This window comes from Leptopilina heterotoma, unplaced genomic scaffold (assembly GCF_015476425.1).
Source record: "Leptopilina heterotoma isolate Lh14 unplaced genomic scaffold, ASM1547642v1 Lhet_63, whole genome shotgun sequence".
NCBI lineage: Eukaryota > Metazoa > Arthropoda > Insecta > Hymenoptera > Figitidae > Leptopilina > Leptopilina heterotoma.
In genome coordinates this window covers 979,402-1,003,622 of record NW_025111149.1, presented here as the reverse complement: position 1 = coordinate 1,003,622, position 24,221 = coordinate 979,402, and the positions used below count along the sequence as shown (strand labels likewise).

Sequence of the window (24,221 nt, the reverse complement as noted above, 5' to 3'; positions counted from 1 at the left end):
GAAAATCCTTCTGTCTGATTTTTGGTATTCGTGACCGTAATACACATACAAAATTTTATCAAAATCCGTCAAGACGTGTAAGAGAAAATTTGTCCACAAGAATTGGTGACATACACACACACACACACATACACACACACACACACACACACACACACACACACATACATACATACATACATACACACATACATCCGGACATTTGTTCCTCTCGACGAATTATATATACTACACTTGAAAATTTGTAAAAATAATTGGTTCTAAAAAATTCGGAAATCGACATCACTATAAGGCTTCCTTTATGAGGAAGCAAAATAACTAATTATTAATAGAAAATAACTAATTATTAGTAGAAAATAACTAACTATTTGTAGATAATGACTAATCATTAGTAAAAAAATAACTAAATTCTTAGTAGAAAATTACTAATTATCAGTAAAAAAGCAACTAAGAAAATAGTCAAATTTGACTAATTGCATTAGTTATAATTAATTTTAGTTATTTTGACATAACATAAAAGTGATTTTAACTACCCGTGTAGAAATTGCCATATTTAGGCCATAACATGCCATGTTATGGCCTAAATATGACAATTTCTACACGGGATTATTTACTACTTGATTAGTAGAAATTATTACTATTTGAATCAGTAACTGACATTCTACTACCAAATTAGTTATTTTTAACTAATCCAAATTTAGAGTGAATCTATTAAAAATAATACTTTATTACTGTAAGTAAACAAATAAAATTGACCAATTTATTAGTTACAGTTACAAGTTATTTGAAATTGTGAATTTTAATAATATTTTCCAAATAAATTATATATTTTGAGAACTAACTCACTAAATTTAAATTAGTAAACAAAAGAATTAATTTGATAGTATAGATTCACTGATAAATTAATTGACTAATTAGTAATAATTAATTAGTTTAATTAATAAATTATTAATTAGTAAATTTTACTAATAAATAGTAATTTCTCTTAATTTATTAGTGAAAATTATTATTAAAAATTAATTAATGAGGAATTTAAATTAATTATTGGTAAAAATGTTTTCTAATTTAAATTGAAGTTATTGACTTTTTGCATATGAATTAATAAATTTGACTAATAAATAGTAGTTTCTACTAATTTATGAATAAAATTTACTAACTCAAATTCAAAAAGTCAGTCACTTATTCAAATTAGTAAATATTTAGTAGTTAAAAATGTTTCACTACAGTTTTAGTGCGAAGTTACTAAGAATTAGTAGAAATATTTACTAATTTTACTTAGTGGACGACTTTTCAATATTCTCTAAATTTGAATTACTAAAAATGTTTTCCATTTAGAATTTATGACTGACGTTTTGCTTTTAAATTTGTAAATTTAACTAATAAATTAGTAAAAATTACAATTTATTAATAAAATTAAAATTCATTAGTAAATTTTTCTAATAAATAGTCATTTCTTTTAATTTATTATTAAAAGTTATTGAAAAAAATTATTATTATTGAAAATTAATTGATTAGGAATTTAAATTAATTATTAGTAAAAATATTTACTAATTTGAATTAGTTATTGACTTTTTGCATATGAATTATTAAATTTTACTATAAGTAGTAATTTCTACTAATTTATTAGTAAAATTTACTAATTTAAAAGCAGAAATTTCCACGATACCTTAGAAGAATTTTACTATTTTATTTAGTAGTTTAAAATTGTTTACTGTAGTTTTAGTGGTAAGTTACTAAGAATTAGTAGAAATATTCACTACCGTCAACAGGGGTAATTATATAGAACAAAAAAACGCGACTTTTTGAGTTTCTTCTTCACTAAAAATCTAAAGTATACAAAAAAATTTTATTAGCTATTCAAATATATTGTGAACATTCTTCTAAAGATTTCCTTCAAGTTCCATTTACAAAAAAAAAATTTTGACGGAGTTATTTAAACACAAATATTGCTCCGTAATTGCCTTGCATTTGGGGCAATTTTAGAACAAATCATTATAATTAATTATAAAAGCAAGTATAACAAATTTTCTTTGTCTGTATATTAAGAAAACTTTATTTAGTACTGCAGAGTAAAATAATAATAGATAATAATAGTAAACTAAACGCGAATTTAATTCGAACTCTCTAAATTCGAATCAGCGAAAAGTCGCTGATTCACCAGCCCAGAGTATGCAGCTGATGAAACAGCGTATATACGCTGGAAAATCAGTGCATATACGCTGTTTCATCAGTGTATATACGCTATTTCATCAGCTGCATACCCTGGGCTGGTGAATCAGCGACTTTTCGCTGATTCAAATTTAGAGAGAAGAAATTAGTAGATTTTTACACTTTTGTGAAATAACCTTTCCGCTTATATCAACGAAGGTTAAAATCAATTGATTGTTGTAATAACTTCCAATTATTGTCAGTTCGAAATCCAAAATCTTCTAGCTATATTTTTCCAAAATAGTACAAAATTTGTTGCTATCGTGTAATTTTAATGATTAATTAGCTCAATAATAATTGAGCATTTTCAATCGAAAATCGGACATTAACCGAAAGTTGAGGTATTCACTCAATGTTGATAGTTCAAAACAGTTCCAATTCCATTGAGGGAGAATTATTTAGTATACCTATCCATTTTTGAATCCTCGACTGAAAATTACTATTCCATTAAAGGAACCGGTACTTTTGAAGTATTTTAAATCTGTTATATATATACGTGTGTGTGTGTGTGTTGGCTTCGTAAAAACAAATGTTGAAAGCGCATTTGGTGCGCGCTTTGGATCGCGGTTTTAACCCTTCGGGCAAAATTGAGATTATTTAGTAAATCGTTTTCGAGCTAAAGAACTATACTCAGGATTTTTTTCTTTTTTCAAGGACCGCGCCAAAATGGTCATTTGGAATAATAATAATAATAACATCAACTAAAGTCTGAGTTTCAGTCTCGTTTTATAATTAATACTTACAGTGGGAAGCTGTGGTGAGCATGAGAGTAGCTTGTTTTTACGCATTACGCCGGCATATGTATTCACCGGCGAAGCGCGAGTACAACCACGTGCTTATGCACAAACTTTCCTTTTAAAAATGTAACTGCACCCACTATTATCAATATAACACTATCATGTAAAAATACACTTTATTTTTTTTTTAATTTTTAACTTTTTCCAAATTCACTCGAAATTTCCTAGGAGAAAATTTGCTACTTACTCATTTTTTTAACACTTTTCTTTTAACACGAAATTGAATATTCACTTGAGAACACAATATAATTGAATTAAATTATCCAACTGGATGATGATGAAAATGGTAAAACAAAGAAAGCTCTTTTGGAATGTTTATTTCGTTGAATTAGTTAATTAATGTAATTATATTTTTAAAGCTGATAGTGTTGGGGATTGGAAAATAAAAGTGTGTTGTTTTAATTAAAGATAATTGAGGATCACGAGACATGTGTATGTTCCTATTATAGAGTCGTTGTCATCGTCGTTGTAGTTGAATTGTAGTTTAAAATGATGACACAAAATACGAGTCTGCGACTTCCCAGTCGGATGACCATCGCAGCACTGAACCCAACTCTCAACTAAACTCTGTGACTGCTGACTGGAGCTCTCGGAACTCTTTGAGGCGAGAGATGTGTGTATATGGGGCTTTTCGTTTCGTTACATGCGTATGTCGCAGACTAACACGAACACGCGTGCCACGCACGTGGACCACAAGCGCATTATTATTGCGCCCACGATTTACTTTTCAGAAGATACTCCAAATAATTAAATCTTAGTACAAAATGGGAACATCCGCTCACAAAAGGTACATTTTTCTCTTTCTGTACTTCTCTGACTGTAATTATATTTCTTTTTTTATGGTTCAAATTTTTTTTTCTTTCGTCTTTATTGCAGTATTTTTTATGGTGTTTATATTTTGAGAATAAAAGTAAGCAGGTTTCGGATATTATGACTTTTTCGACTTTTCTTCCAAATAAAAAAATAAAATAAAAAATATTTTAGTATAAAATGCAACTTATTTCGATTTTTATAATGTGAAAAACAATTACAGTGAAATCTGTCGGGATGCAACTCGATTTTTTAAATTTTATTACAGTAAAAAATCCTTAAAAAATTGTTTTATAATTTAATTTTCTAATATCTTTACAATATTCTGGAACTAAGTGAAAATAATTCTTGTTTGATATTTTTGAATGCAAAAAGATTTTAAAAATATAGACTGTATAGACAAATTTATTAAATAATACTTTTGAATAATTATTTTAAATTAATTACATTTTTTAAATATTCAAAATATTCAATTACTTTAAGGGCATCCTGGAAAAAATAATGGTTTTGTGATAGACGTCTCATTTAAAAAGAAAAGAATATTTTGAGTCGGGATTTTTTGGTAAATATAGAGAAATGCTCTGGGATGCCCGCTGCTCTCGGAATTTAGAAAAATTTTGATAAATAATTATTGAAAAAAATTGTTTAAATATACGAAGAAAGGGGGTTATGAACGGTTTGGTATAGACGTCTTAAGGCGCTAGCACAGCTCCTACTGCCTGCTTGCCTGCAGGTTGTCATGGTAACACATAAGAGTAAGAGAGTCAGAAAATTCAAATTAAATGTTTTTTCTCTCTCACTCTCATTGCGCCTACCTGTGTGTTTTTCCATAGTAAAGTACATGGGGCACGTGACCACTGAATAACATAACCTTAAGAATTTCTTTATTATAATTTTTTGAAAATATTATACCCTTAATAACTTTAAAAAAAAGTTATCCATTACAGCGAGAGTTCAGTGTAATTTCGGAAAATTATTAAAAACAATAATTGATAGTTGTAATTTTTAGAAACTATTAAATTTCAGAAGGTTTAAAAATGAAATTTTTTAATTCTATTTCCCATGGAAAAACAAATATGAAGTAATTAAATATTTATTTCACAAAATTATTCAGGTTTTGAATTATTCAATTTAGAAATTAGCGAGAGGAAAAAATCAGGGAAATACAAAATAATACCTCATTTTTGTGACAACACTAAATTAAATAAACTTTTTTTGCGCCTTAAAGTCGACCCAAGGGAAAATAAAATTGTTCAGGGATGTTTTTGACTATACTTTAAAGAGATGCGAATTTTCGCGTTGAAAAAGAAGATTTCTTTAAAAGAAAATTAGGTTAAAGCACTCCTTCATTAAACACATAATCTTCTGGCAATGAAATAAAGCGATATATTATTGTAAATAGTTTAACTATTATCTGGAAATTATTGACGGTTTTTCGAATAAAATTTGTTCTTTTTGTTTTTGCTGTGCTCGCGATAAAATATGCATTTTTCATTTGTGCGTGGAAAATGAGGCTTTTATCTCCCGCTGAGAAGTTTTGATAGATTATTATGAGCAGTGGGTTAGATAAGTTGTGTAATATAAAATGATTCATGAATGAAGAAACATTAATAATGTATACGATATCATTTGCTGCAGAAAATAATCAAGCTGTTTCGTCTATTAGAATTATTCTTATTACTATTATTATTACTATTGGTATAGGTTCAGAACTATGACTTTGAAATGGAATATTGAAGAAATTTTTTATTTCAATATTGACTCTGGTTGCGCGGTATAATAAAACGACCGTTCATCCTCTTTACCAGGTCGAATACTTTTGAATCAGAGTCAATGAAATATTAACCCCTGAGTGGAAATACGATGGAGTATCTTGAAAAATTAAACAGTCTTAAATCGCTTAGAGAGCGACGTAGACAAATGAATTGCACTCTTTTACATGTTGGAATACAAAGGTCAGGGTCCAAGTTGATAATCTGTTAAAGACGTTATAAGACGCTATGTATCGAAAGAAAAAAAATCTAATGCTGAATCTCCTCTGATATTGTAGGGAGAAAAATTGATTATTATGTAAATTAAAGCAGATAAAGAAGAGGGCGGATGATAATTTTTAAATCGATTTACAGGCGTTGGACTCACGCGACTATTGATATTTTTTGACACTTTTTTCACCTAGTACAACGAATTAATTCTAAGTCTAAAGAAAAACCTAAAAACTTATACCATAAAAAAAGCAAATTAAAGTGAATTTAAAATTTAAATCCATTTCTATTAATTGTCAAACTCTCTAAATTTTGTTATAAATAATTATAGAATTACAAATATTGACGAATATCAGTTGGCTCCTAAAGTCATTTAAGAAGAAGAAGATCCTGAGATTCAATATGGAGACGCTATTCTCCACCTGCGAACGCCAAGGTTACCGCTAGATGTCAGTTCATTTGATAAAATATTAAAAAGATTTCTTTAAAATAATTTAGTTTCAAACAATTTAAGAGAACTTTTAGTAAGAATTAATTTTTTTGTTATAAATAATAAAATTCTTCGCTGAAATTCAATTATGTATTTCCAATATCTCCAATTTTGATAAAATTCTTGGCAAGAATTCAATTATTTTCATAAATAGCAAAATTTTCATAAAATTTGTCTAAAGAAAAATTCAATTATATTTAAAGTATCTTAATTTCGATACTAATTTCAAATTTGACATCAGATTTTCAAAATTGAAAATAATTAAACTTTCTTGTACGAGGAAAATTGAATTTCATAAAAATTGTTATTTGATACCCAAATTAAAAATAATCTTCATTCTGAGATTTTAATTATTCTGAAGAATAAAGAAGGTATAGAAAAATTATTATATATTCAACTTTCTGAACACAGCTGAATATGAATAATATTTTTTTAGAGAATTTCCACTACTTTTAATTCGCTAATTTTCAGAAAAATTTCGAAAAAATCAATTATTTAACAAAATTTTATTCAATTTATTTTTTAAAATAATTCAAATACTTTTACTAATAATAAAATTTTTCATGATAATTCAATTTTTTAAGAAAATGTTTCATTAAATTCTAAGCATGACTTTAATTATTTTCATAAAATAAAACTCATCGAATAATTTCAATTATTTTTTATATTATATTAAATTAATAATCGAAAAATTCAGTTATTTTCACAAATAAAGTTTTCCACAAGAATTCAATTATTTAAACTAATAAAATTTTAATAATATTTATTATATTTCGAAAAAATTAATTATTTAAAACAATGTTCATAAAATTTGTATGAAGAATTCAATTACTTTTTGAATTTTTCACACAAAAATTCAATTCTTTTTAAACATTTTAATAAACTTTTCCGCAATAATTCAATTATTTTCAAAAATAATAAAATTCTGCATTCAATTATTTTTGAAAATTTTAATAAAATTTTTCGCAATAATTCAATTATTTTCATAAATAATAAAATTCTTATCAGGATTTCAATTATTTTTAATACAATTTTACAGGAATTGCTCAAAAAATGTAATTATTCTTAAAAACTTAATTTCAATTCCTCGAAAAAATAAATTATTTAAAAAAATGTTTTTTTTTAAATATTTTTTGGAAAGATTGAATAATTATTTTAAAAAATTTAATAAAATTATTCGAAAAAAATTAATTGTTTTAAATACAATTTTAATTACATTTTTTAAAAATAATTCAATTATTTTTTAAAAGTTTAATTAAATTTTTTCTAGGAGTTCAATTATTTACACAAATAATTTTTCAAAAGAATTCAATTATGTTGATAAACAAGAAAATTACTCCCGAAAATTCAATTATTTTGAGGCATTTTAATAAAATTCTTTGCAAAATTCAATTATTTTCATAAATAAATTACAATATTATTTTTAAAAGTAATAAATTACTTCTTGGAAATTCCATTATTTTCAAAAATTCTAATAGATCGTTCGCAAGAATTCAATTATTTTCATAAAAAATAATAAAATGTTTTTTAGGAAACTCCAATTACTTTCAAAAAAATTTAATAAAATTTCCCACAAACATTCAATTATTGCCAAATTTTTTTAATAGAATTCTTTGTAAAATTTAATTATCTTTAAAAACTTTTAGCAATTCAATGATTTTCAATATCTACTATTTTCATAAAATTTCCAAACAGAATTCAATTATTAAAAAAATGGTTTGTAAAAATTTTCGTAGGAATTCAATTCTTTCCATGAATAATACAAATTTTCATCAATTCAATTATTTAAATTAGAATTTGCATAAAATTATTCGAATTTTAAATTCTTTCATGAATAATAAAATTCGTAGCAGAAATTCAATTTATTAGCAGGATAAGAAAAAAGTAAATATTTTTGTTGAAAATTAGAAAAGTCAGGAAAATAAAAAATATGGAATGGAAATTTTGTCAATTTTGTGAAGTGAATTAAACGAGTTTTTTTTTCGTTTTTTTGACATTAAAAAAAAAATGAAAATAACCCACAAAAATTAATTTTCAAAACAAACAAACGAATGCAGGTAATTTGCTAACGGAAAGGAAACTTACGATTATTATAATGTATTTTCAATTATGTATTAATAATTATGTATTATGTATTATTATTATGTACTAGCAAACTTTGCGCGCTACGCGCGCATATCATATTTCTTATTTCACAATGAAAAACTTATTATGATATGTGTATTAAACCATTAAAGATATGTTATTTACGTATCCGATATATTTTATTATGGAAAAATATATCACATTAAATAACATGACTTTAATTCTGACGTGAACATGAATCAGAATTCAGAAATTAAATGTTTTAATTTTAGCCTGATGCCTTGTATACCTAATAATTTTTTATGATAATTTTTTGAAAAATTAGGATAAAAAAAAAGTTTAATATTTTTAATATTAATTTTTTTCTAAATTGTTTATAAATATTTAAAGAATACAGAAAAAAATAATATAAAATTTTAAAAGTTATAAACTGTTGAAGTTTGTAACTGAAAAAAATTCTGGTTGACACGATAACTCAAAATCTACTCAACCGATTTACTTCAAATTTTGCAGAAATGTTCTTTGTATATCCCTTTATGATCGGAACTTTGGATTTTGAAAAATATATTTTATTTTATTTTTAAAAAATTCAAAAATCTCAAAAAACACAACTTTTTTCTAAATCGTCGCCATTTTGCTAAAAAAAAATTTTCTCTTTTTCAATGTACCGATCATAGCGAAGCCTGTAATAATCAAGAATTTTTTGGGTTTTTTTTAGGGAATTACAAAAGTCTCCACAGTGTCAACCAGTTCGCACTTTCTTTTTTTCAGTCCCCACTTCACCAGTTTATAACTTTAAAAAATTTTTTATTTTTTTTCCTAATTTTTTTCTGTATTCTTTAAACATTAATAAACAATTTGCAACAAAAGTCAATACTAAAAGTGTTAAACTTTCTTTTTTATCCTACTCGAAAAAACAGACCAGAATACCATCTTAATAGGTATATTATTTTAGTTGCATTGTATAACCAAATTTCGAATAATATTTTAAAATTTTTGAGAATAAAAATAAAAGATTTTTCATTTTTAAATAATTTTGAATTTTTCAATACTTGCTAAAACTGGGTTACCACAAATATTTAATTTTGTCTTTCTCTGATTTCTAGATAGAATTTTGACTTTTTTCCTGATCATAAAGAATATTCTGATACACTCTAAAAATTATTAGATAGGTACACACAAAAAATTCCTATATTACTTTTATTTACGAATTTTCTTAATTGAAAAATTATTACAGGATTCCTACAGAAATCCGAAATTAAAATTCCATACCAGTGTTTGTATTTTTTTTATAATTCGTCTTTTGATTCTACAAAAAAACATATTTTTGAAATTAAAATCGGTTGAGCCGTTTTCGAGAAAAATCAATTTTTTGATTTCGCTTTCCCCCTCCATAACTCCTGTAAAATGCATTTTTTCAAAAAATATTTGGTGGAAATTTTCATCTCATTAGTACCAACTTTTAGTAATAATTTAAACTTTTTTGGAGCAAAGGCAGATTTTCCATTCTTATTCCGCTATACCCTTTAAAAAATAACGATAAAAGTAACGACTTTTCGTTACAAATTACAAAAAAAAGTAACTCGTTACCGTTACCGTTACTTTTCTAAAATAATAACGCGTTATCGTTACCGTTACCCAAAATAAGTAACGAAAACGGTAACGACGTTAAAAGTAACGCGTTACTTCCAAACACTGTTCCGCCATACCTTTTCCATGATATCCCGGTCAATTTTTTACGAAATTCCAGTGGAATTTTAAATCTAATTTCAATATTTTTGGGCTCTTTAAAAACACTTTACTTATTTAATAGTCTCCACCCTTTGGTAAAAATTCTAAAATTATCAAAATTTATCAAAAATTCGAAAAACCGATTTTTTTAAATTCAACAGTTTTTCCTCTCTTTTATGAGATTTAGCTTCATTGTTTTTGTGCTTTTGGAAAATACTTTACTTATTTAATAGTCTCGACTCTTTGGTAAAAAATCTAAAATTATCGAAAATTATCAAAAATTCAAAAAACCGAATTTCTTAAAATTCAACATTTTTTCTCCTCTTTTATGGGATTTAGCTTTATTATTATTTGAATTTCTATTCAAGAGAAAAAATGGAAAACAGCAAAAAAGAAACTTTTAAATATTCTAGGCCTTTTCCATGATTTCCAGAAGCCTTTTAAAAATTCCATACCATTTCCATGATTTCCATGATTTCCAGATTCTGTAGGAACCCTGTTATTCAAAAATACAAAAAACTTCATTTTTAAAGAAATATTTACTTATTATTATTTTTCTGTAGGAATTAAGATTTTAAAAAAAATTTTGAAATTTAAAAACTTATATGAATATTATTTTAAATATTAGGAAGTCTTTGACTCGGAGTGATCAATTTATTATTTTTTTAAGAATTAAAGATAACCTAGGGATAAAATTATTATTTTATATAAGAATATTGTTACTCTAATTTTTTCTAAATTATTTTTATCATTTAAATTCCAATATTATTTTCTAAAATTATTTTCAAGAATTTATTTTTAAATAAATTTTTATTAGAAAATTTTACGAGAATTCAATTACATATTATTAATTACAAAAATAAATAAATTGTTCAATAATTGAATGTTTCTTAAAATTTAATTTTTACGAAGAATTTTATTTTGTAAAAAATTAATTTCTTTTAAGAAATTTAATTAAAGTTTTACTGAAATTGATGACATCAAAGAATTTTATAACCACTTTTGAAAATAATTTAATACTTTTTAAATAATTTTATTAAAATTTTTGGAAATAATTGAATACTTTAGAAGAATTTCGTTATCTATTTATAAAGATAATTTAATTGTAGAAATTTTTTTAAAAAATTTGCAAATAATTTAATTTCTGCAAAGTATTTTATTACTTTTCAAAGTATTTGAATTCTTGCGATAAATTTTGATTTCCAATAACCTCGAAAATATATTGTGCAAAATGTATACAAAAGAAATGTCAAACCTAGAAATAAAACAAAAGAATCCACAAAAGTCCAACTTCAGGTGTGGACAGAGATCGTGAAATCCGGATACGAAGATTATTATAGTTAATTATTATTATTATTATGTATTTATAATGTATTTTCTGAGTTTTATTAAAATTTTTGAAAATAATTTTTTTGTTTCAACCGTTTTTAAAGTAGTCCAAAGTTTCAAAAAAAGAAAAAAAGTATCCAAATAATAGCAAATCGTAAAAAAGTAGTAAATAGTAGGTTTCAGTAGGTTTCAGTAGTTTAGTAAAACAGTTTGCGCTAAAAAAGTACTTTCAGCAAAAAAATTGATTAAAATAAGCTTCCTTACATATATTATAAATTTCCCTGTGTTAACCTTGAAGCTCCCGAAGTGATAAATTACTTTTAATTTATAGTTGATTACTTTATCCTCCATTGAGTCTAATAATCACTTTAATAATTTTATTGGTTACACGCATTTATTCGTTAATTAAAAGATCTTGTTTTCGCGTTGCAAATAAATATAATAAACCTGTTTAAATATCTATGTATTATTTGTGTAACTTAGTCTTATTGCCCGGCAATATAATATGGTGTGTGTAAGTTTTATGGGTCTCAAACAAAACTATCGAGCGGATAACAATATTGATTGTATCTGAATAAGTAAGTAAATCTTCCTGACACACGAGTGCACCATACAATTGGCCTGACGTGAAAAGAAAGATTAAGTGTGTACGCACGTTACAAGCGGTAATTCATGTTAAAAGTTGAGCGCACTCTCGGACGTTTAAACTCTTATATTCACTTATTCACGTTTTTAATATTATAAAAAAGTCAGGAAGAGACGAGAACACCAACATATAACGAAGACAAGAATGTCAAGTCAAATCAAAGGTTATTCATAATATATTATATGTATGTATATATATATATATATATATATATATATATTCGAAGGTCGCTGAACGTAGGTGGTTGTCTGATAGTCATTGCGCCAACTACATCGAAAATGTTTTAACTTAAATGTTTGGAAAAATTCGAAAACAGGATAACCTCACTTTGATCCAGTTGCAATAAGCCACAAGTCAAATTATTATTCACCTTCTCTCCTTAGTCTTATATATTGAGGGAAAAAATGTACCATGATTTATTATTCACTTTACGAAAAGGAAGTACCTATGTATAACAATTTTCCAAATCAGTATCAAAATGTTCCTTCCACATTATTTTTTAAAAATATATCAAATTTATTTCAATGAAATTTGACAAATTGTTTCAATTTTTTTTAAAACTATTTTTAGCACTGAAAAAAGGTTTATTTGATTCAAATAACCGATTACTTGTCCAACACCCCCACAGCACCGAAACTTTCCAAAAATTTATTAAATATTTACTTGCAATATTCGGAATATTCAATTGCAATGTTGATTAAAAGTTGTGTAAAGATTTAAATGTCCCGATTAAATAAATGTTTAGCGCGAAACTTTCCTGAACATTTCAATGATATTTATAATTATAATTAATAAAATAATTAATTAATTTGTATAATTATAATTATAATTACAAATATTATTGAAATGTTCAGGGAAGTTTCGCGCTAAACATTTATTTAATCGGGATATTTACATCTTTACACAACTTTCAATAAACATTGCAATTGAATATTCCGAATATTGCAAGTAAATATTTAATAAATTTTTAGGAAAGTTTCGGTGCTGTGGGGGCAGGATTTATTTTCACTTAGTTCCAGAATATTGTTATCCAAGGCCTGTAATAGTTTATCGAAATGAAATTGAAAATAAAAATCTATCAAAGTGTAAAATAAATCAAAGTAAAACTGAAATTACATTTAATCGATCGTCAATAATTGAATTTTTAGAAAAAATTTTTTTCATTGCAAGAAATATACCATTTTGCATAATTTTCTGCACAAGTAAAATTAAAAAATCTTTTTTTGCCAAATGAAATTTATTGTACAAATTAAACACTACGGTGAAAGAAAGAAAAAGAGATCAGTAAATTTAAACCTGGTTGTCAAAAAGTCAAGACTACAAGAATAGTGTGAATGAATAAAAGAAAGTTAGAAACGGAAGAGGAAGAGGAAAAAAGAGAAACCTTTCCTTTCAATTTTTATTTTCTACTGCTACTGCCTGACGCTTCTCACATCCTCAATATCCCCCAATCCAGACTGTTTTTCCCCTCTTGCAATAAATTTTCCAAAACATAGACCGCAAAATATTCTTTCCAGACTATTCGATTTCAAAAACTGACCGACTTGTGAGAAAAAGCAATTTCAAAATATCACGTTTTTAGCATCCAATTACACATGAAAGTGGTGTTTTACATTTCCAGGAACCACTATATACCTACTGCTTCCACACACTTTCTTACAAACGAAATTCTGCTTCCTGATTTATTGTTTTCCTGTTACCAAATAGAAACTGTCTGAGGAGATAAATACTGTCTACACTAGAAAAAGAATTTATTTGCTTCAAATAAGCGATTACTGTCTACACTTTTGAAAATCATAAAGTTCAACTTCGAAAAAAAATTGAAAACAAATTTATTTCATTTAAATAAACTCTGGAAATCTAATATTTTTCCAGTACTTTTGATAAAATTCCCTGGCCTGTGGTAATTATGACAAAATTTCCAAATAATTTAGACATTTAATTTAAAAATCTTTTTAAATTATTATATAATTAAAATTTTTTATAGTTGTATTCCCCACTGAAAAAGAAATTTATTTGATTTAAATAACCCATTAATCGTCTATTATCAAATAAATAAATTGAGCGGATGGGAAGAAGAACTCGATGTGACGCTCCGCTGCACGCTGTATTGTCAGTCAAGAGTTCCAAATGCCGATAAAATTAAAGTTTGAAATTTTGAATTTTAAAAAGTGCTACATTATAAAAAATAAAGAGGCGCATCTTTTTTTCCTTTGAATTTTTTTTATAGGACAATTAGTTTAAATAGTAAGTGCAAAAAACTAAAAAAAAATTTATTTTTATTTTTCATTCAATTTTAAAACATAAATCATCGTAGTTAAGACAAATATTGATAAAATTAATCGGTATTTGATATACAAACTCGTTAGGGTCTATAGAAGACGATAACATATCAAAAAACTTAAAAATTATTAATTGTTTAATAATATTTAATTATTATTAATGATCTACCAGCAATCACATTTTCTTACCTTCGCCGACAAAAAGTCAGTGGGGAAGTTTCGAATTAAAAGAACTTCCAGTGAGACATTTGTTCTTCAATGTATAAAGATGTTTTCTGAAAAATTTCAAATTGATTTATTGAAAAGTTTAGAAAATATCGAAGTTTAAACAAATTGCGCGTGGCGCGCTAGCGAGTCGCCGTGTATAGAGAATTATATTCTGTGTATAAATGATCTGCTTCTCATAACTTTTACATATACATTTATTTACTATCGCAAATAAATTGTTTTCAATTTATTTATATTGATAAATTAAAATTGATTTAATGTTTAAATTAATAAATTTTTACTAAATGAATAGAATAAAATATTATTTATATTACCTATATGAATAAATATTTTTAATTATTGTTAAAAATTTTTACGCTTTAAGAATGTGAAATATTACCTTTAACGTTATTGTTAAAATATGTCATTAGAACGAAAAAGGAAATATTATGATGCGTCAAAAGAAAAGTGGAAAAATTTAATTAATGTATATCTAGTATTTCATTAAATATGTTATTAAATTGCCTTAACATTAGTTTGAGTTATTTATTAACATTTATTAGTATTTAAAAAATATTTTATTTATTTTTATTTTCACATATTAAAATGTGTTTAATTATAATAATTTAATATAAGGTTTCAATATTATATATTACATTTAAAAAATGTTTAAATAATTTTATTATTTACTAGCTGTCGTACCCGTCTTCGACGGGTTTTAGTTTCTACCAATGCATTTAACAGTGTGTCTACCAATTTGGAAAATAAGGAAATAGCTCAGGAATTTAATTTGACCGGAAAAAAATAATAATTAGTTAGGTACCATTATAGCTATTTCAGTAGGAAAATATTACTATTTGAATCAGTGATTGACTTTTTATTATCAAATTAGTTATTTTAACCAATTCAAATGCAGAGAACAATATTTGTCAATTTGTAGTACTTTAATTAATGCATTAAAAATTTATCAAATTTCCCACCCAGTTTTTGGAGTTATAGTAGAGTCTAATTGGAACTAATTGTATCGCAAAGGTTACGACTGCTAAAACCTAACATAAGACCTATATTTTAGACTGAAAGTAGGGCTTAAATTTTGACCCGGGTCTGTTTTCATAAATATTATACATCAATAAAAATTAAAGTAAAAAGCAATTTTTTAAAAGCGAATTAATATAATGAAACTTTTTCTTAATTTGATTGGAAAATTCCCAGCTTTTTCCAGTTTTCCCCGTTTGGTAGTTACCCTGTTAAATGTATTAGTAGAAACAAAAAACTGTCGTAGACGGGTACGACAGCTAGTAATATAATCTATATTTTATATGAACTTAAGAAAGAGTATTTTCATAAAAATAAGTAAATTTTTATAGCCATTTGTAGATTTATTTATGGATAAAATCAAGTAAATTTAAATTTAACAAAAAAAAGATAAACCGTGCGAAAAAGGACAAAGCAGGAAATTTTGTTAAATAAAATAGACACCGTGTTAACTTTTGTCTTTACATTGCTCAAAACATCTCTAAAAGTTAAATCTAGAGTTAAAATAAAAAAAACGTTTTAACATATAAGTTTTTGCCTAGTGGCATATAATATGCTTGTATTGTATCAGAGGTGACTTACAATTTCTTGACATCCTGCAATATCATTTTAATCATAAAAAATTTGCATTTTCAATATTTCTGAAATTCTTGAAAATATTAGATTAATTTGATAAATAATTCTCAATTACACTATTTTTACGTCAAAATAATAATCAGAGACTCCAAAAATACTACTGAATTAAACTTCATAGTAATTAGTATCGATTTTTTGATATTGAAAATATTTTTATATTTACTTATAGGATAGTATTTTTTGCAAAATTATGCTAAAATCTGACTAAATAACATATAATATTGAATTTTAGAAAGTTTAAAAGCTATCCATTAAAAATGTGAAATTTGGAAATTTTCCATTTTTTGAAGTTTTTGAAAATATTTTTATATTTACATCTTAGTTATAGGATAGTATTTTTTGCAAAATTATTCTAAAATGTGACTGAATAACATGTAATACTCAAATATAGAAAGATTAAAAGCAATCCATGAAAAATGTAAAATTTTGAAATTTTTTGAAAACATTTGTATACTTACATATTAGTTATAGGACTTTATTTTTTGCAAAATTATGCTAAAATGTGACTAAATAACATGTGATACTCAAGTATAGAAACTTTAAAAGCAATCCATGAAAAAATTAAAAATTTTGAAATTTTCGATTTTTTGAATTTTTTGAAGAAATTGAATATCTCCCGTTCTAATTAATATTTTTTAAATCTGTAAATTTATAAACCTTCCTTGGGTCAATACCTAATAACCTACCAAGTTGGACTTAAATCGATTTACATGTTTTTGTGTGATTGGGGTACAAAGTTTTTGTGACAGACATACGTACATACATACGTACATACATACGTACATACATTAAATTTTTTAAGAATATTTTTGGAATCCCTGATGTCCATAATAACTAATCATGTTAACATTTTGAAGTTTTAAGCAATGTACAGACAGACATCTGATTTTATTAATAAGGATTATTATAAAAGTTGAATATAATTGAAAACAATTTATTTGCGATAGTAAATAAATGTATATGTAAAAGTTATGAGAAGCAGATCATTTATACACAGAATATAATTCTCTATACACGGCGACTCGCTAGCGCGCCACGCGCAATTTGTTTAAACTTCGATATTTTCTAAACTTTTCAATAAATCAATTTGAAATTTTTCAGAAAACATCTTTATACATTGAAGAACAAATGTCTCACTGGAAGTTCTTTTAATTCGAAACTTCCCCACTGACTTTTTGTCGGCGAAGGTAAGAAAATGTGATTGCTGGTAGATCATTAATAATAATTAAATATTATTAAACAATTAATAATTTTTAAGTTTTTTGATATGTTATCGTCTTCTATAGACCCTAACGAGTTTGTATATCAAATACCGATTAATTTTATCAATATTTGTCTTAACTACGATGATTTATGTTTTAAAATTGAATGAAAAATAAAAATAAAATTTTTTTAGTTTTTTGCACTTACTATTTAAACTAATTGTCCTATAAAAAAAATTCAAAGGAAAAAAAGATGCGCCTCTTTATTTTTTATAATGTAGCACTTTTTAAAATTCAAAATTTCAAACTTTAATTTTATTTAATACAATAAGTAATCAGTTATTTGAATCAAATACTTTTTTTCAGTGTAGATATTAGTTAATTAAAATAACTTTCGAATAAGAATTGATTTAAAAATGAATCACAGTTAGTTTTCGATTATTTTATTTAAATTTATTTAAATTTCCAATTGATGGAAAATTTTGTCAAATTTAATTGAAATAAATTTTATGTTTTAAAAAAATTAATTTTCTTACTTTTAAAAATTATTTTTAAATATAATCGAATTTTTAAAAATTATAAAATGTCCAAAATTTCTAACTAAAAGTTTGGAAAATAATTTACGTGTAGAATAATTTAATATTGAAGTTATTACCAGGAAAAAAATTTTTTTTTATGGAAAATGTCAGGGAAATACATAATGAAATTTTTGTGAATTGTCTAAAACGAGATTTTTAGTCGTAAAATTTAATTTTTCGAAAAAATTCTTATTGACATTCTTGATTTTCGTTTTAAACATATGCAATGGATTTCTAGAGAATTTGAAGCCTGTGATACAAATTTTATAAATATAACACAATATATCAAATATTAATCAAATATTGAAAAATGATTATTTTAGTAGTGAAAGAACGTTGACCATAGTAAAAGAACATATAAAATTTATATTAATACAGTGTATAAAAATAACCAAAATTAGATGAAAAACGTTACAAATATTCTGAAACAATTTTTCAACTTACTATTATTCATATTTTCCTGATTACGCACCCCGAAATATTATTCAATTGCACCTGAAACTTGTAACCTTTTTCCTGTTTATGCTTCGTTCATTTGTCATGTCCATAACCAACCAAAAAATTAAAAAATTATTTTCAGAAATAACTTGCATATTGAATCTATTTTTTTATCATAGACAATATTTTTAAGAAGTAAGGAACTAAAAAATATTTTTTGATAGTACTAAAAGTTATAACTTGTGATTTAATTTAGGGGTTAGGTTGCCATATTTATTCATTTCGCGCCGGATAAGGAAGGGATTTCTCAAGATGGTTAATTTGTCCCTCTGTTATAAACTCATTTCCCCTCCAAGAGAAATGGCACGAATATCTGTCAATGGTGTATTTGAACATTTAGATTGTTATCCAATAGCTAACTCTCAAATATCAACGATTTGTCCCTCCAGATGTTTAGTCCAATACTCCAGTTTTCTCAGTGTGGTGCAACAACCCTAGCTACTTTTTTTACTACTTTTTTCAGTTTTATTACACAGGAAAAAAAAGGTCTGACTCCGTTTACACCTTAAATTCAGCCCATGTATTTTACATAAGTCTGTCCTTGTTTAACGGGGCTGACTCCGTTTACACCTTAAATTCAGCCTCAAAAAGAGGCTGAAAGTAAAACTTTTTTTTTAGTGTGTAGTCAGTTGAAATAGTAGCTACTTTTTTACTACTTTTTTAAAATAAATTATTGAGTGCACAAAGAGTTTCAGTGAATCCCGCTTTGTGACAAATACGAATTGGAGCTATGTTGCAATTTTCCTGAATTCGTCAAACTGTATTGAACTTCCAAACCTTCTATTCTTACTAATTCAATGGACAAGTTTTGGGGCTTTTAATTTTTTTAATTCGTCAGCACGAATTCAATGCATGCCTTGGTCATTTCTTACGAATGCGAACTCGTTTGCACAACTTCAGGCAAATTGAATCGAATTCAATCGAATATACAAAAAGCTTGAATGAATCCCGCTTTCTACCAAAAATCTTAATTCATTTCAATCCGTTTGAATTAGTTTTTTTTACTGCAAAGCCTGTAATAGTTAAATTATAAAAGCAAATACTTAACTATTCTTTGATGCACAACACATAATATAAATTTTTAATTATTATGTTTGGGGAATAATTGAAATATAAAAGTAGTTAAAAAGTAGTCAAATCAACTAAAAATTTTGTTGAATGTGTTTTGTCACCATTTAGATTTTTAGATCTTTAAATATACTGAGAGATCGTAGGTGGTTTAAAATTGATTCACAATTTTTAAATTGAGTAACTCCCTACAGAATAGTTTCGAAAAATATAATGTATGCCCATACTAATGAAAATTATTTTCCCCCATACCGAATATTGAAATTATAGACGCACTCGCGGCATGTCTGAAAAATAATGCTCTCACTAGATAAGACACAGTCCTAAACTAATATTTGTTTTAACATCTCGGAACTTCCCTCAAAACATAGTATTTAAAGCTCCTGGAAGAAGATCCTCATAGAGCACTTGAACGACAATTTTTTTTTCTTTAATTTTTTTAAGATTCTCTCTGCGTAATATAACGGAAAACCAGATGACTATGTACATATTAGAAATAGCATGATGATACAAGAATTTTCTTGTCTTGGAATTTTAATTATCCCGTTAAGATTATAATTAATGAGATTTCAAGTAAAAGTGAGCTTTTGATTATGGTGTAAAATTGTTGGAGCGATTTTCTCGTCGTATCTCATTATGTCATGTCTGGGACCTGGGTTTCGTTTTCAATCCTAAATTTATCACAGGGAGAGACTAGAGCGTTCCGCATTCCGAAAACTGCATTAGGATCAATGCTGCTGCGCAAAGAACAGCTGTTAGATGACCCGGCGAGATATCAAAATGGGGACCAATGTTTTGTAACTGATGGTTACCATAAACACAAGGAATATATATATATATATATATATATATATATATATATATATATATATATATATATATATATAGTGATGATAATTTTTTAATTATTCGTAAATATTTATATGTTAGCAAGTAGATATTTTATGTTCCAGACGATATTCATCTTCATGATCCAGAATTTGTGGGCAAAATTTAGATTTTCTTGGTGGGGGAAATTTATTTCCTGTCCCAAAAGGATTATGAATTTTGAATTTATACCGGGGATTTGGGAACACCTTCACGCCTTTTCTCACTTTTTGGCACCTGTTTCATTAATTTTCACCCATTTTACCCAATTTCGCCTATTTTTGTAAATTTCTTACCTTTATCAAATATTTTTAATCAAAAGTTCAGTTTCTAAAAGTTTTAATTAATTTATATTTAAAGAAAATTTAAATTTAATTTGTTAAATATTTTATCGACTAAATTTTTAGTTGACTCGGGGTGTCGATTTTGTAATTTAATTTCTGCTTTCACTTTCATTTTGACTTTGAAAGATTTTTAATTTTCACTATAACTTTAACAGTTTTTTGTTTTCTTTTTAATTTTCACTTCCAATGTGGCAGATTTTTTCTTTTACTTTATGATTTTTACTATCATTTTGAAAAAACTTTTTTCACTTTGATTTTCATTATTATTTTTACTATAAGATTTCAACAGATTTTTATTTTTACTATATAGTACCTTTTTTAAATAAAATTAGCAATTTTAAAAATAATAGAATTTGAAAACTTTTTAATTAAAATTTTTGTTGAAAACACTAAAAAAAAAAAATTCAATTTTGGAGAAATTACAAATAATTGCAGAAATTCAACTATATTTAAAAAAAAAAAAAAAATTCTTATAAAATTCAACTATGTACAAAATTTGAAAAAATTTTGTAAAAATCCCAATTATCTTTATGAATAACAAAATTCTTCTCCAAAGTTCAATTATTTTCCTAAATGTCAAGAAAATTCTTGTCCTAATATCAATTATTTCCAAAAATTTTTCTAATTTCAATGATTTTCAATATGTAATATTTTAATAAAATTTCCCAAAAAAAATTCAATTATTTAAAAAAAATCTTAATAAAATTGAATGCAAACATTTAATTATTTTCATAAATAATAAAAATTGCACAGGAATTCAATTATTATTTTTATAAGTAATAAATTTTTTTTAAGGAATTCAATTATTTTCATAAAAAATAATTTAAAATTCTAGAAAATAATCATTGAATTGAAATGATGAAAATAATTTTAATGTAGTTACAGTAACAATATTCTTATAATAATGTAAAATAATGATTTTATTATTTGGTCATCTTTAATTATTATAAAAACATTAAGAAATCGATCACTCCGAGTCTTCGACTCGGAGCAATCAATATCTTCATGTTTTATAACAATACTTTTATAAATTGTTTTAATTAAAAAAAGGTTTGAATTTAAATTTTTGAATTTCTTAATTCCTGTGGAAAATCCTGTTCCAAAAAGAAGATTACAAAAAAAAGGAATTTTCCAAATATTTTACTTCTTTTTTTAAAACAAAATAATAATTTTGTTAAAAGAATTGGGATTCATAAACAAAAATAATGCAAAATAAATTGCATTATAATTAACTTTTTTATAATTTTTCTTTTAAAATATTTTAAATTTTTAAATTAATATATTAAAAATCATCAAATTGTTTCAAAGAATTTTATTAAAAAATTTGATGATTATAGAATTCCTTCAAAGAATTTTATTATTTAGGAAAATAACTGAATTCTCGCATAGAATTTTATTACAATTTTTTAAAATCCTAAATATATTCTTTTGAAGAATTTCTTTGAATTTTTTTTAAACTAATGAAGTTTCTTTAATAATTTTAATTGAAAATTTGGAAGCATTTGAATTTTATAAAGAAGAATTTTATTAAAAGTGAATTAAAAATAATTAAATTCTTGCGGAGAATTTTAATATTTTTAAAAATTGTTTCGAAGAATTTATTAAAATTTTTGGACAGAATTGAAATTTATGGAAATATTTAAAAATATTTGAATTCATCCGAGAAATTAAAATTGTTTTGAAAATCATTGGATTTTTATAAAGATTTTACTTTTAAAAAAAATAATTAAATTGTTTAGAAGGATTTTACTATTTATAAAAATAATTAAAATGTTTCGCGAGATTAAAAAAAAATTTTAACAAATAATTAAATTGTTATGAAGAATTTTATAGAAATATTTTAAAATAATGAGATTTTTTCGAGAAATTCAATTAAAGTTGTTTCGAAAATAATGGAATTTCTTTAAAGAATTTTATTAAAATTATGTAGGTATGTATATTCAAAATAATTGAATTCATCACAAGAATTTTATTATTTTTTGAAAATAATTGAATTCTTTCAATTATTTTTAGAGAATTTTAAATTATAATAGTTAATTTAAAAAAATTGGACAAGTGCGAGTTGTACTCGCACTGCAATGGCGGGTTCCGTACACAAATATTAAAACAATACTTGCAACATTTATCGGTAATTTGTAGAATTAAAATAAACCATTAAAAAAATATATTAAAATCATTTAATAAAAAAGAATAACTAAAAAAAATTAAAGTATTCTATATATCTAATATTGTAAACAATAATAAGCAGAGGAACAAAATTTTCAAAATTATAGTTCCTCTGCTTATTATTGTTTATAATATTAGATATACAATACTTTAATTTCTTTTAGTTATTCTTTTTTATTAAATGACTTTAATATATTTTTTAATGGTTTATTTTAATTCTACAAATTACCGATAAATGTTGCAAGTATTGTTTTAATATTTGTGTACGGAACCCGCCATTGCAGTGCGAGTACAACTCGCACTTGTCCAATTTTTTTTTATTTTTAGTTAAGAAATTAAAGTCAGAAAACAATCTCTCATTTATTCTCTTAAAATTTCACTCTTCCTTAAAATATTTAATGCCACGTGTTTAAACTAAAAAAAATTAAAAAATTTTTTTTTTTTGAAAAAAAAAATTAAAAAAAAATTTTTTTTTAAAAAGTTTCTTAAATAAATTTTTTGTCGTCAGACTGTAATAATACACCAGGATACCAATTTCCAGCTCATTAGGTCAAATAATGTAAAAGTTAGGGAAAACAAAAATTTTTTTTTTAATTTTTTAGTTTTTCCTTGACAACGCTATGGCCATCATTACATATCAAGTTCTCTATATTTTTCCTGTAATATTTGAGTAAAAATACACCAGCATGCAAAATTTCAGCCCTCCATGTCGAATAGTTTAGAAGTTAAGGGGGGGGGGGGGGGGGCCCCAAATGGTCACTTTTTATGCATTTTTGGCCAAAAATCTTGTTATTTCCTTGACAACGCTATGCTCATCACGTCCAATCACATTCGCTATATTTTTCCTGTAATCTACGAGTGAAAATACATATCTGGACCAAATTTGAGCTCTTTAGGTCAAATAGTTTAGCCGCTAGGGGGGGGGACACGATTTGGCTACGGACAACAGAGTCTCACCAATAGGGTTCCGCCGATACACCGTAGGTGTACGGAACCCTAAAAATTCTATTATTTAAAATAAATATATAATTATTCAGAGGAATTCAATTATTTTTAGAAATTTTACTGATATTTTTCGCAAACATTTAATTATTTTAAAAAATTGTTACAAGATTGTTCGAAACAATTTAATTATTTTCAAAAAAGTTAATTTATGTATTTATGTTACACTGGGGTCAAAAAGTTTCAGTAGATTTGTACTGATTACTGTTAAGTGCTCGCTTCACTTAAAATTTAAATATTTCTGTAAAAATCGAGGGG

At 24.9% G+C, this 24,221-nt stretch overlaps 2 protein-coding genes across 3 annotated transcripts in view; one reads left to right on the top strand and one right to left on the bottom strand.

The window, feature by feature from the left end:
- LOC122509825 (mediator of RNA polymerase II transcription subunit 20) overlaps positions 1–24,221 on the top strand; it is a 423,200-nt gene that overhangs the window by 109,611 nt on the left and 289,368 nt on the right. The gene's annotated exons all lie outside the window — the stretch shown is intronic.
- LOC122509818 (facilitated trehalose transporter Tret1-2 homolog) overlaps positions 1–24,221 on the bottom strand; it is a 327,738-nt gene that overhangs the window by 92,132 nt on the left and 211,385 nt on the right. Inside the window, exon 1 of one of the 2 annotated variants that reach the window (XM_043624073.1) lies at positions 2,952–3,789. The exons of the other annotated variant lie outside the window; for it this stretch is intronic. Within the exon in view, the coding sequence (XP_043480008.1) occupies positions 2,952–2,996 (45 nt within the window). The 5' untranslated portion in view covers positions 2,997–3,789. Of the gene's footprint in view, positions 1–2,951; positions 3,790–24,221 lie in introns of those variants that run through there. 2 annotated transcript variants of the gene reach the window in all.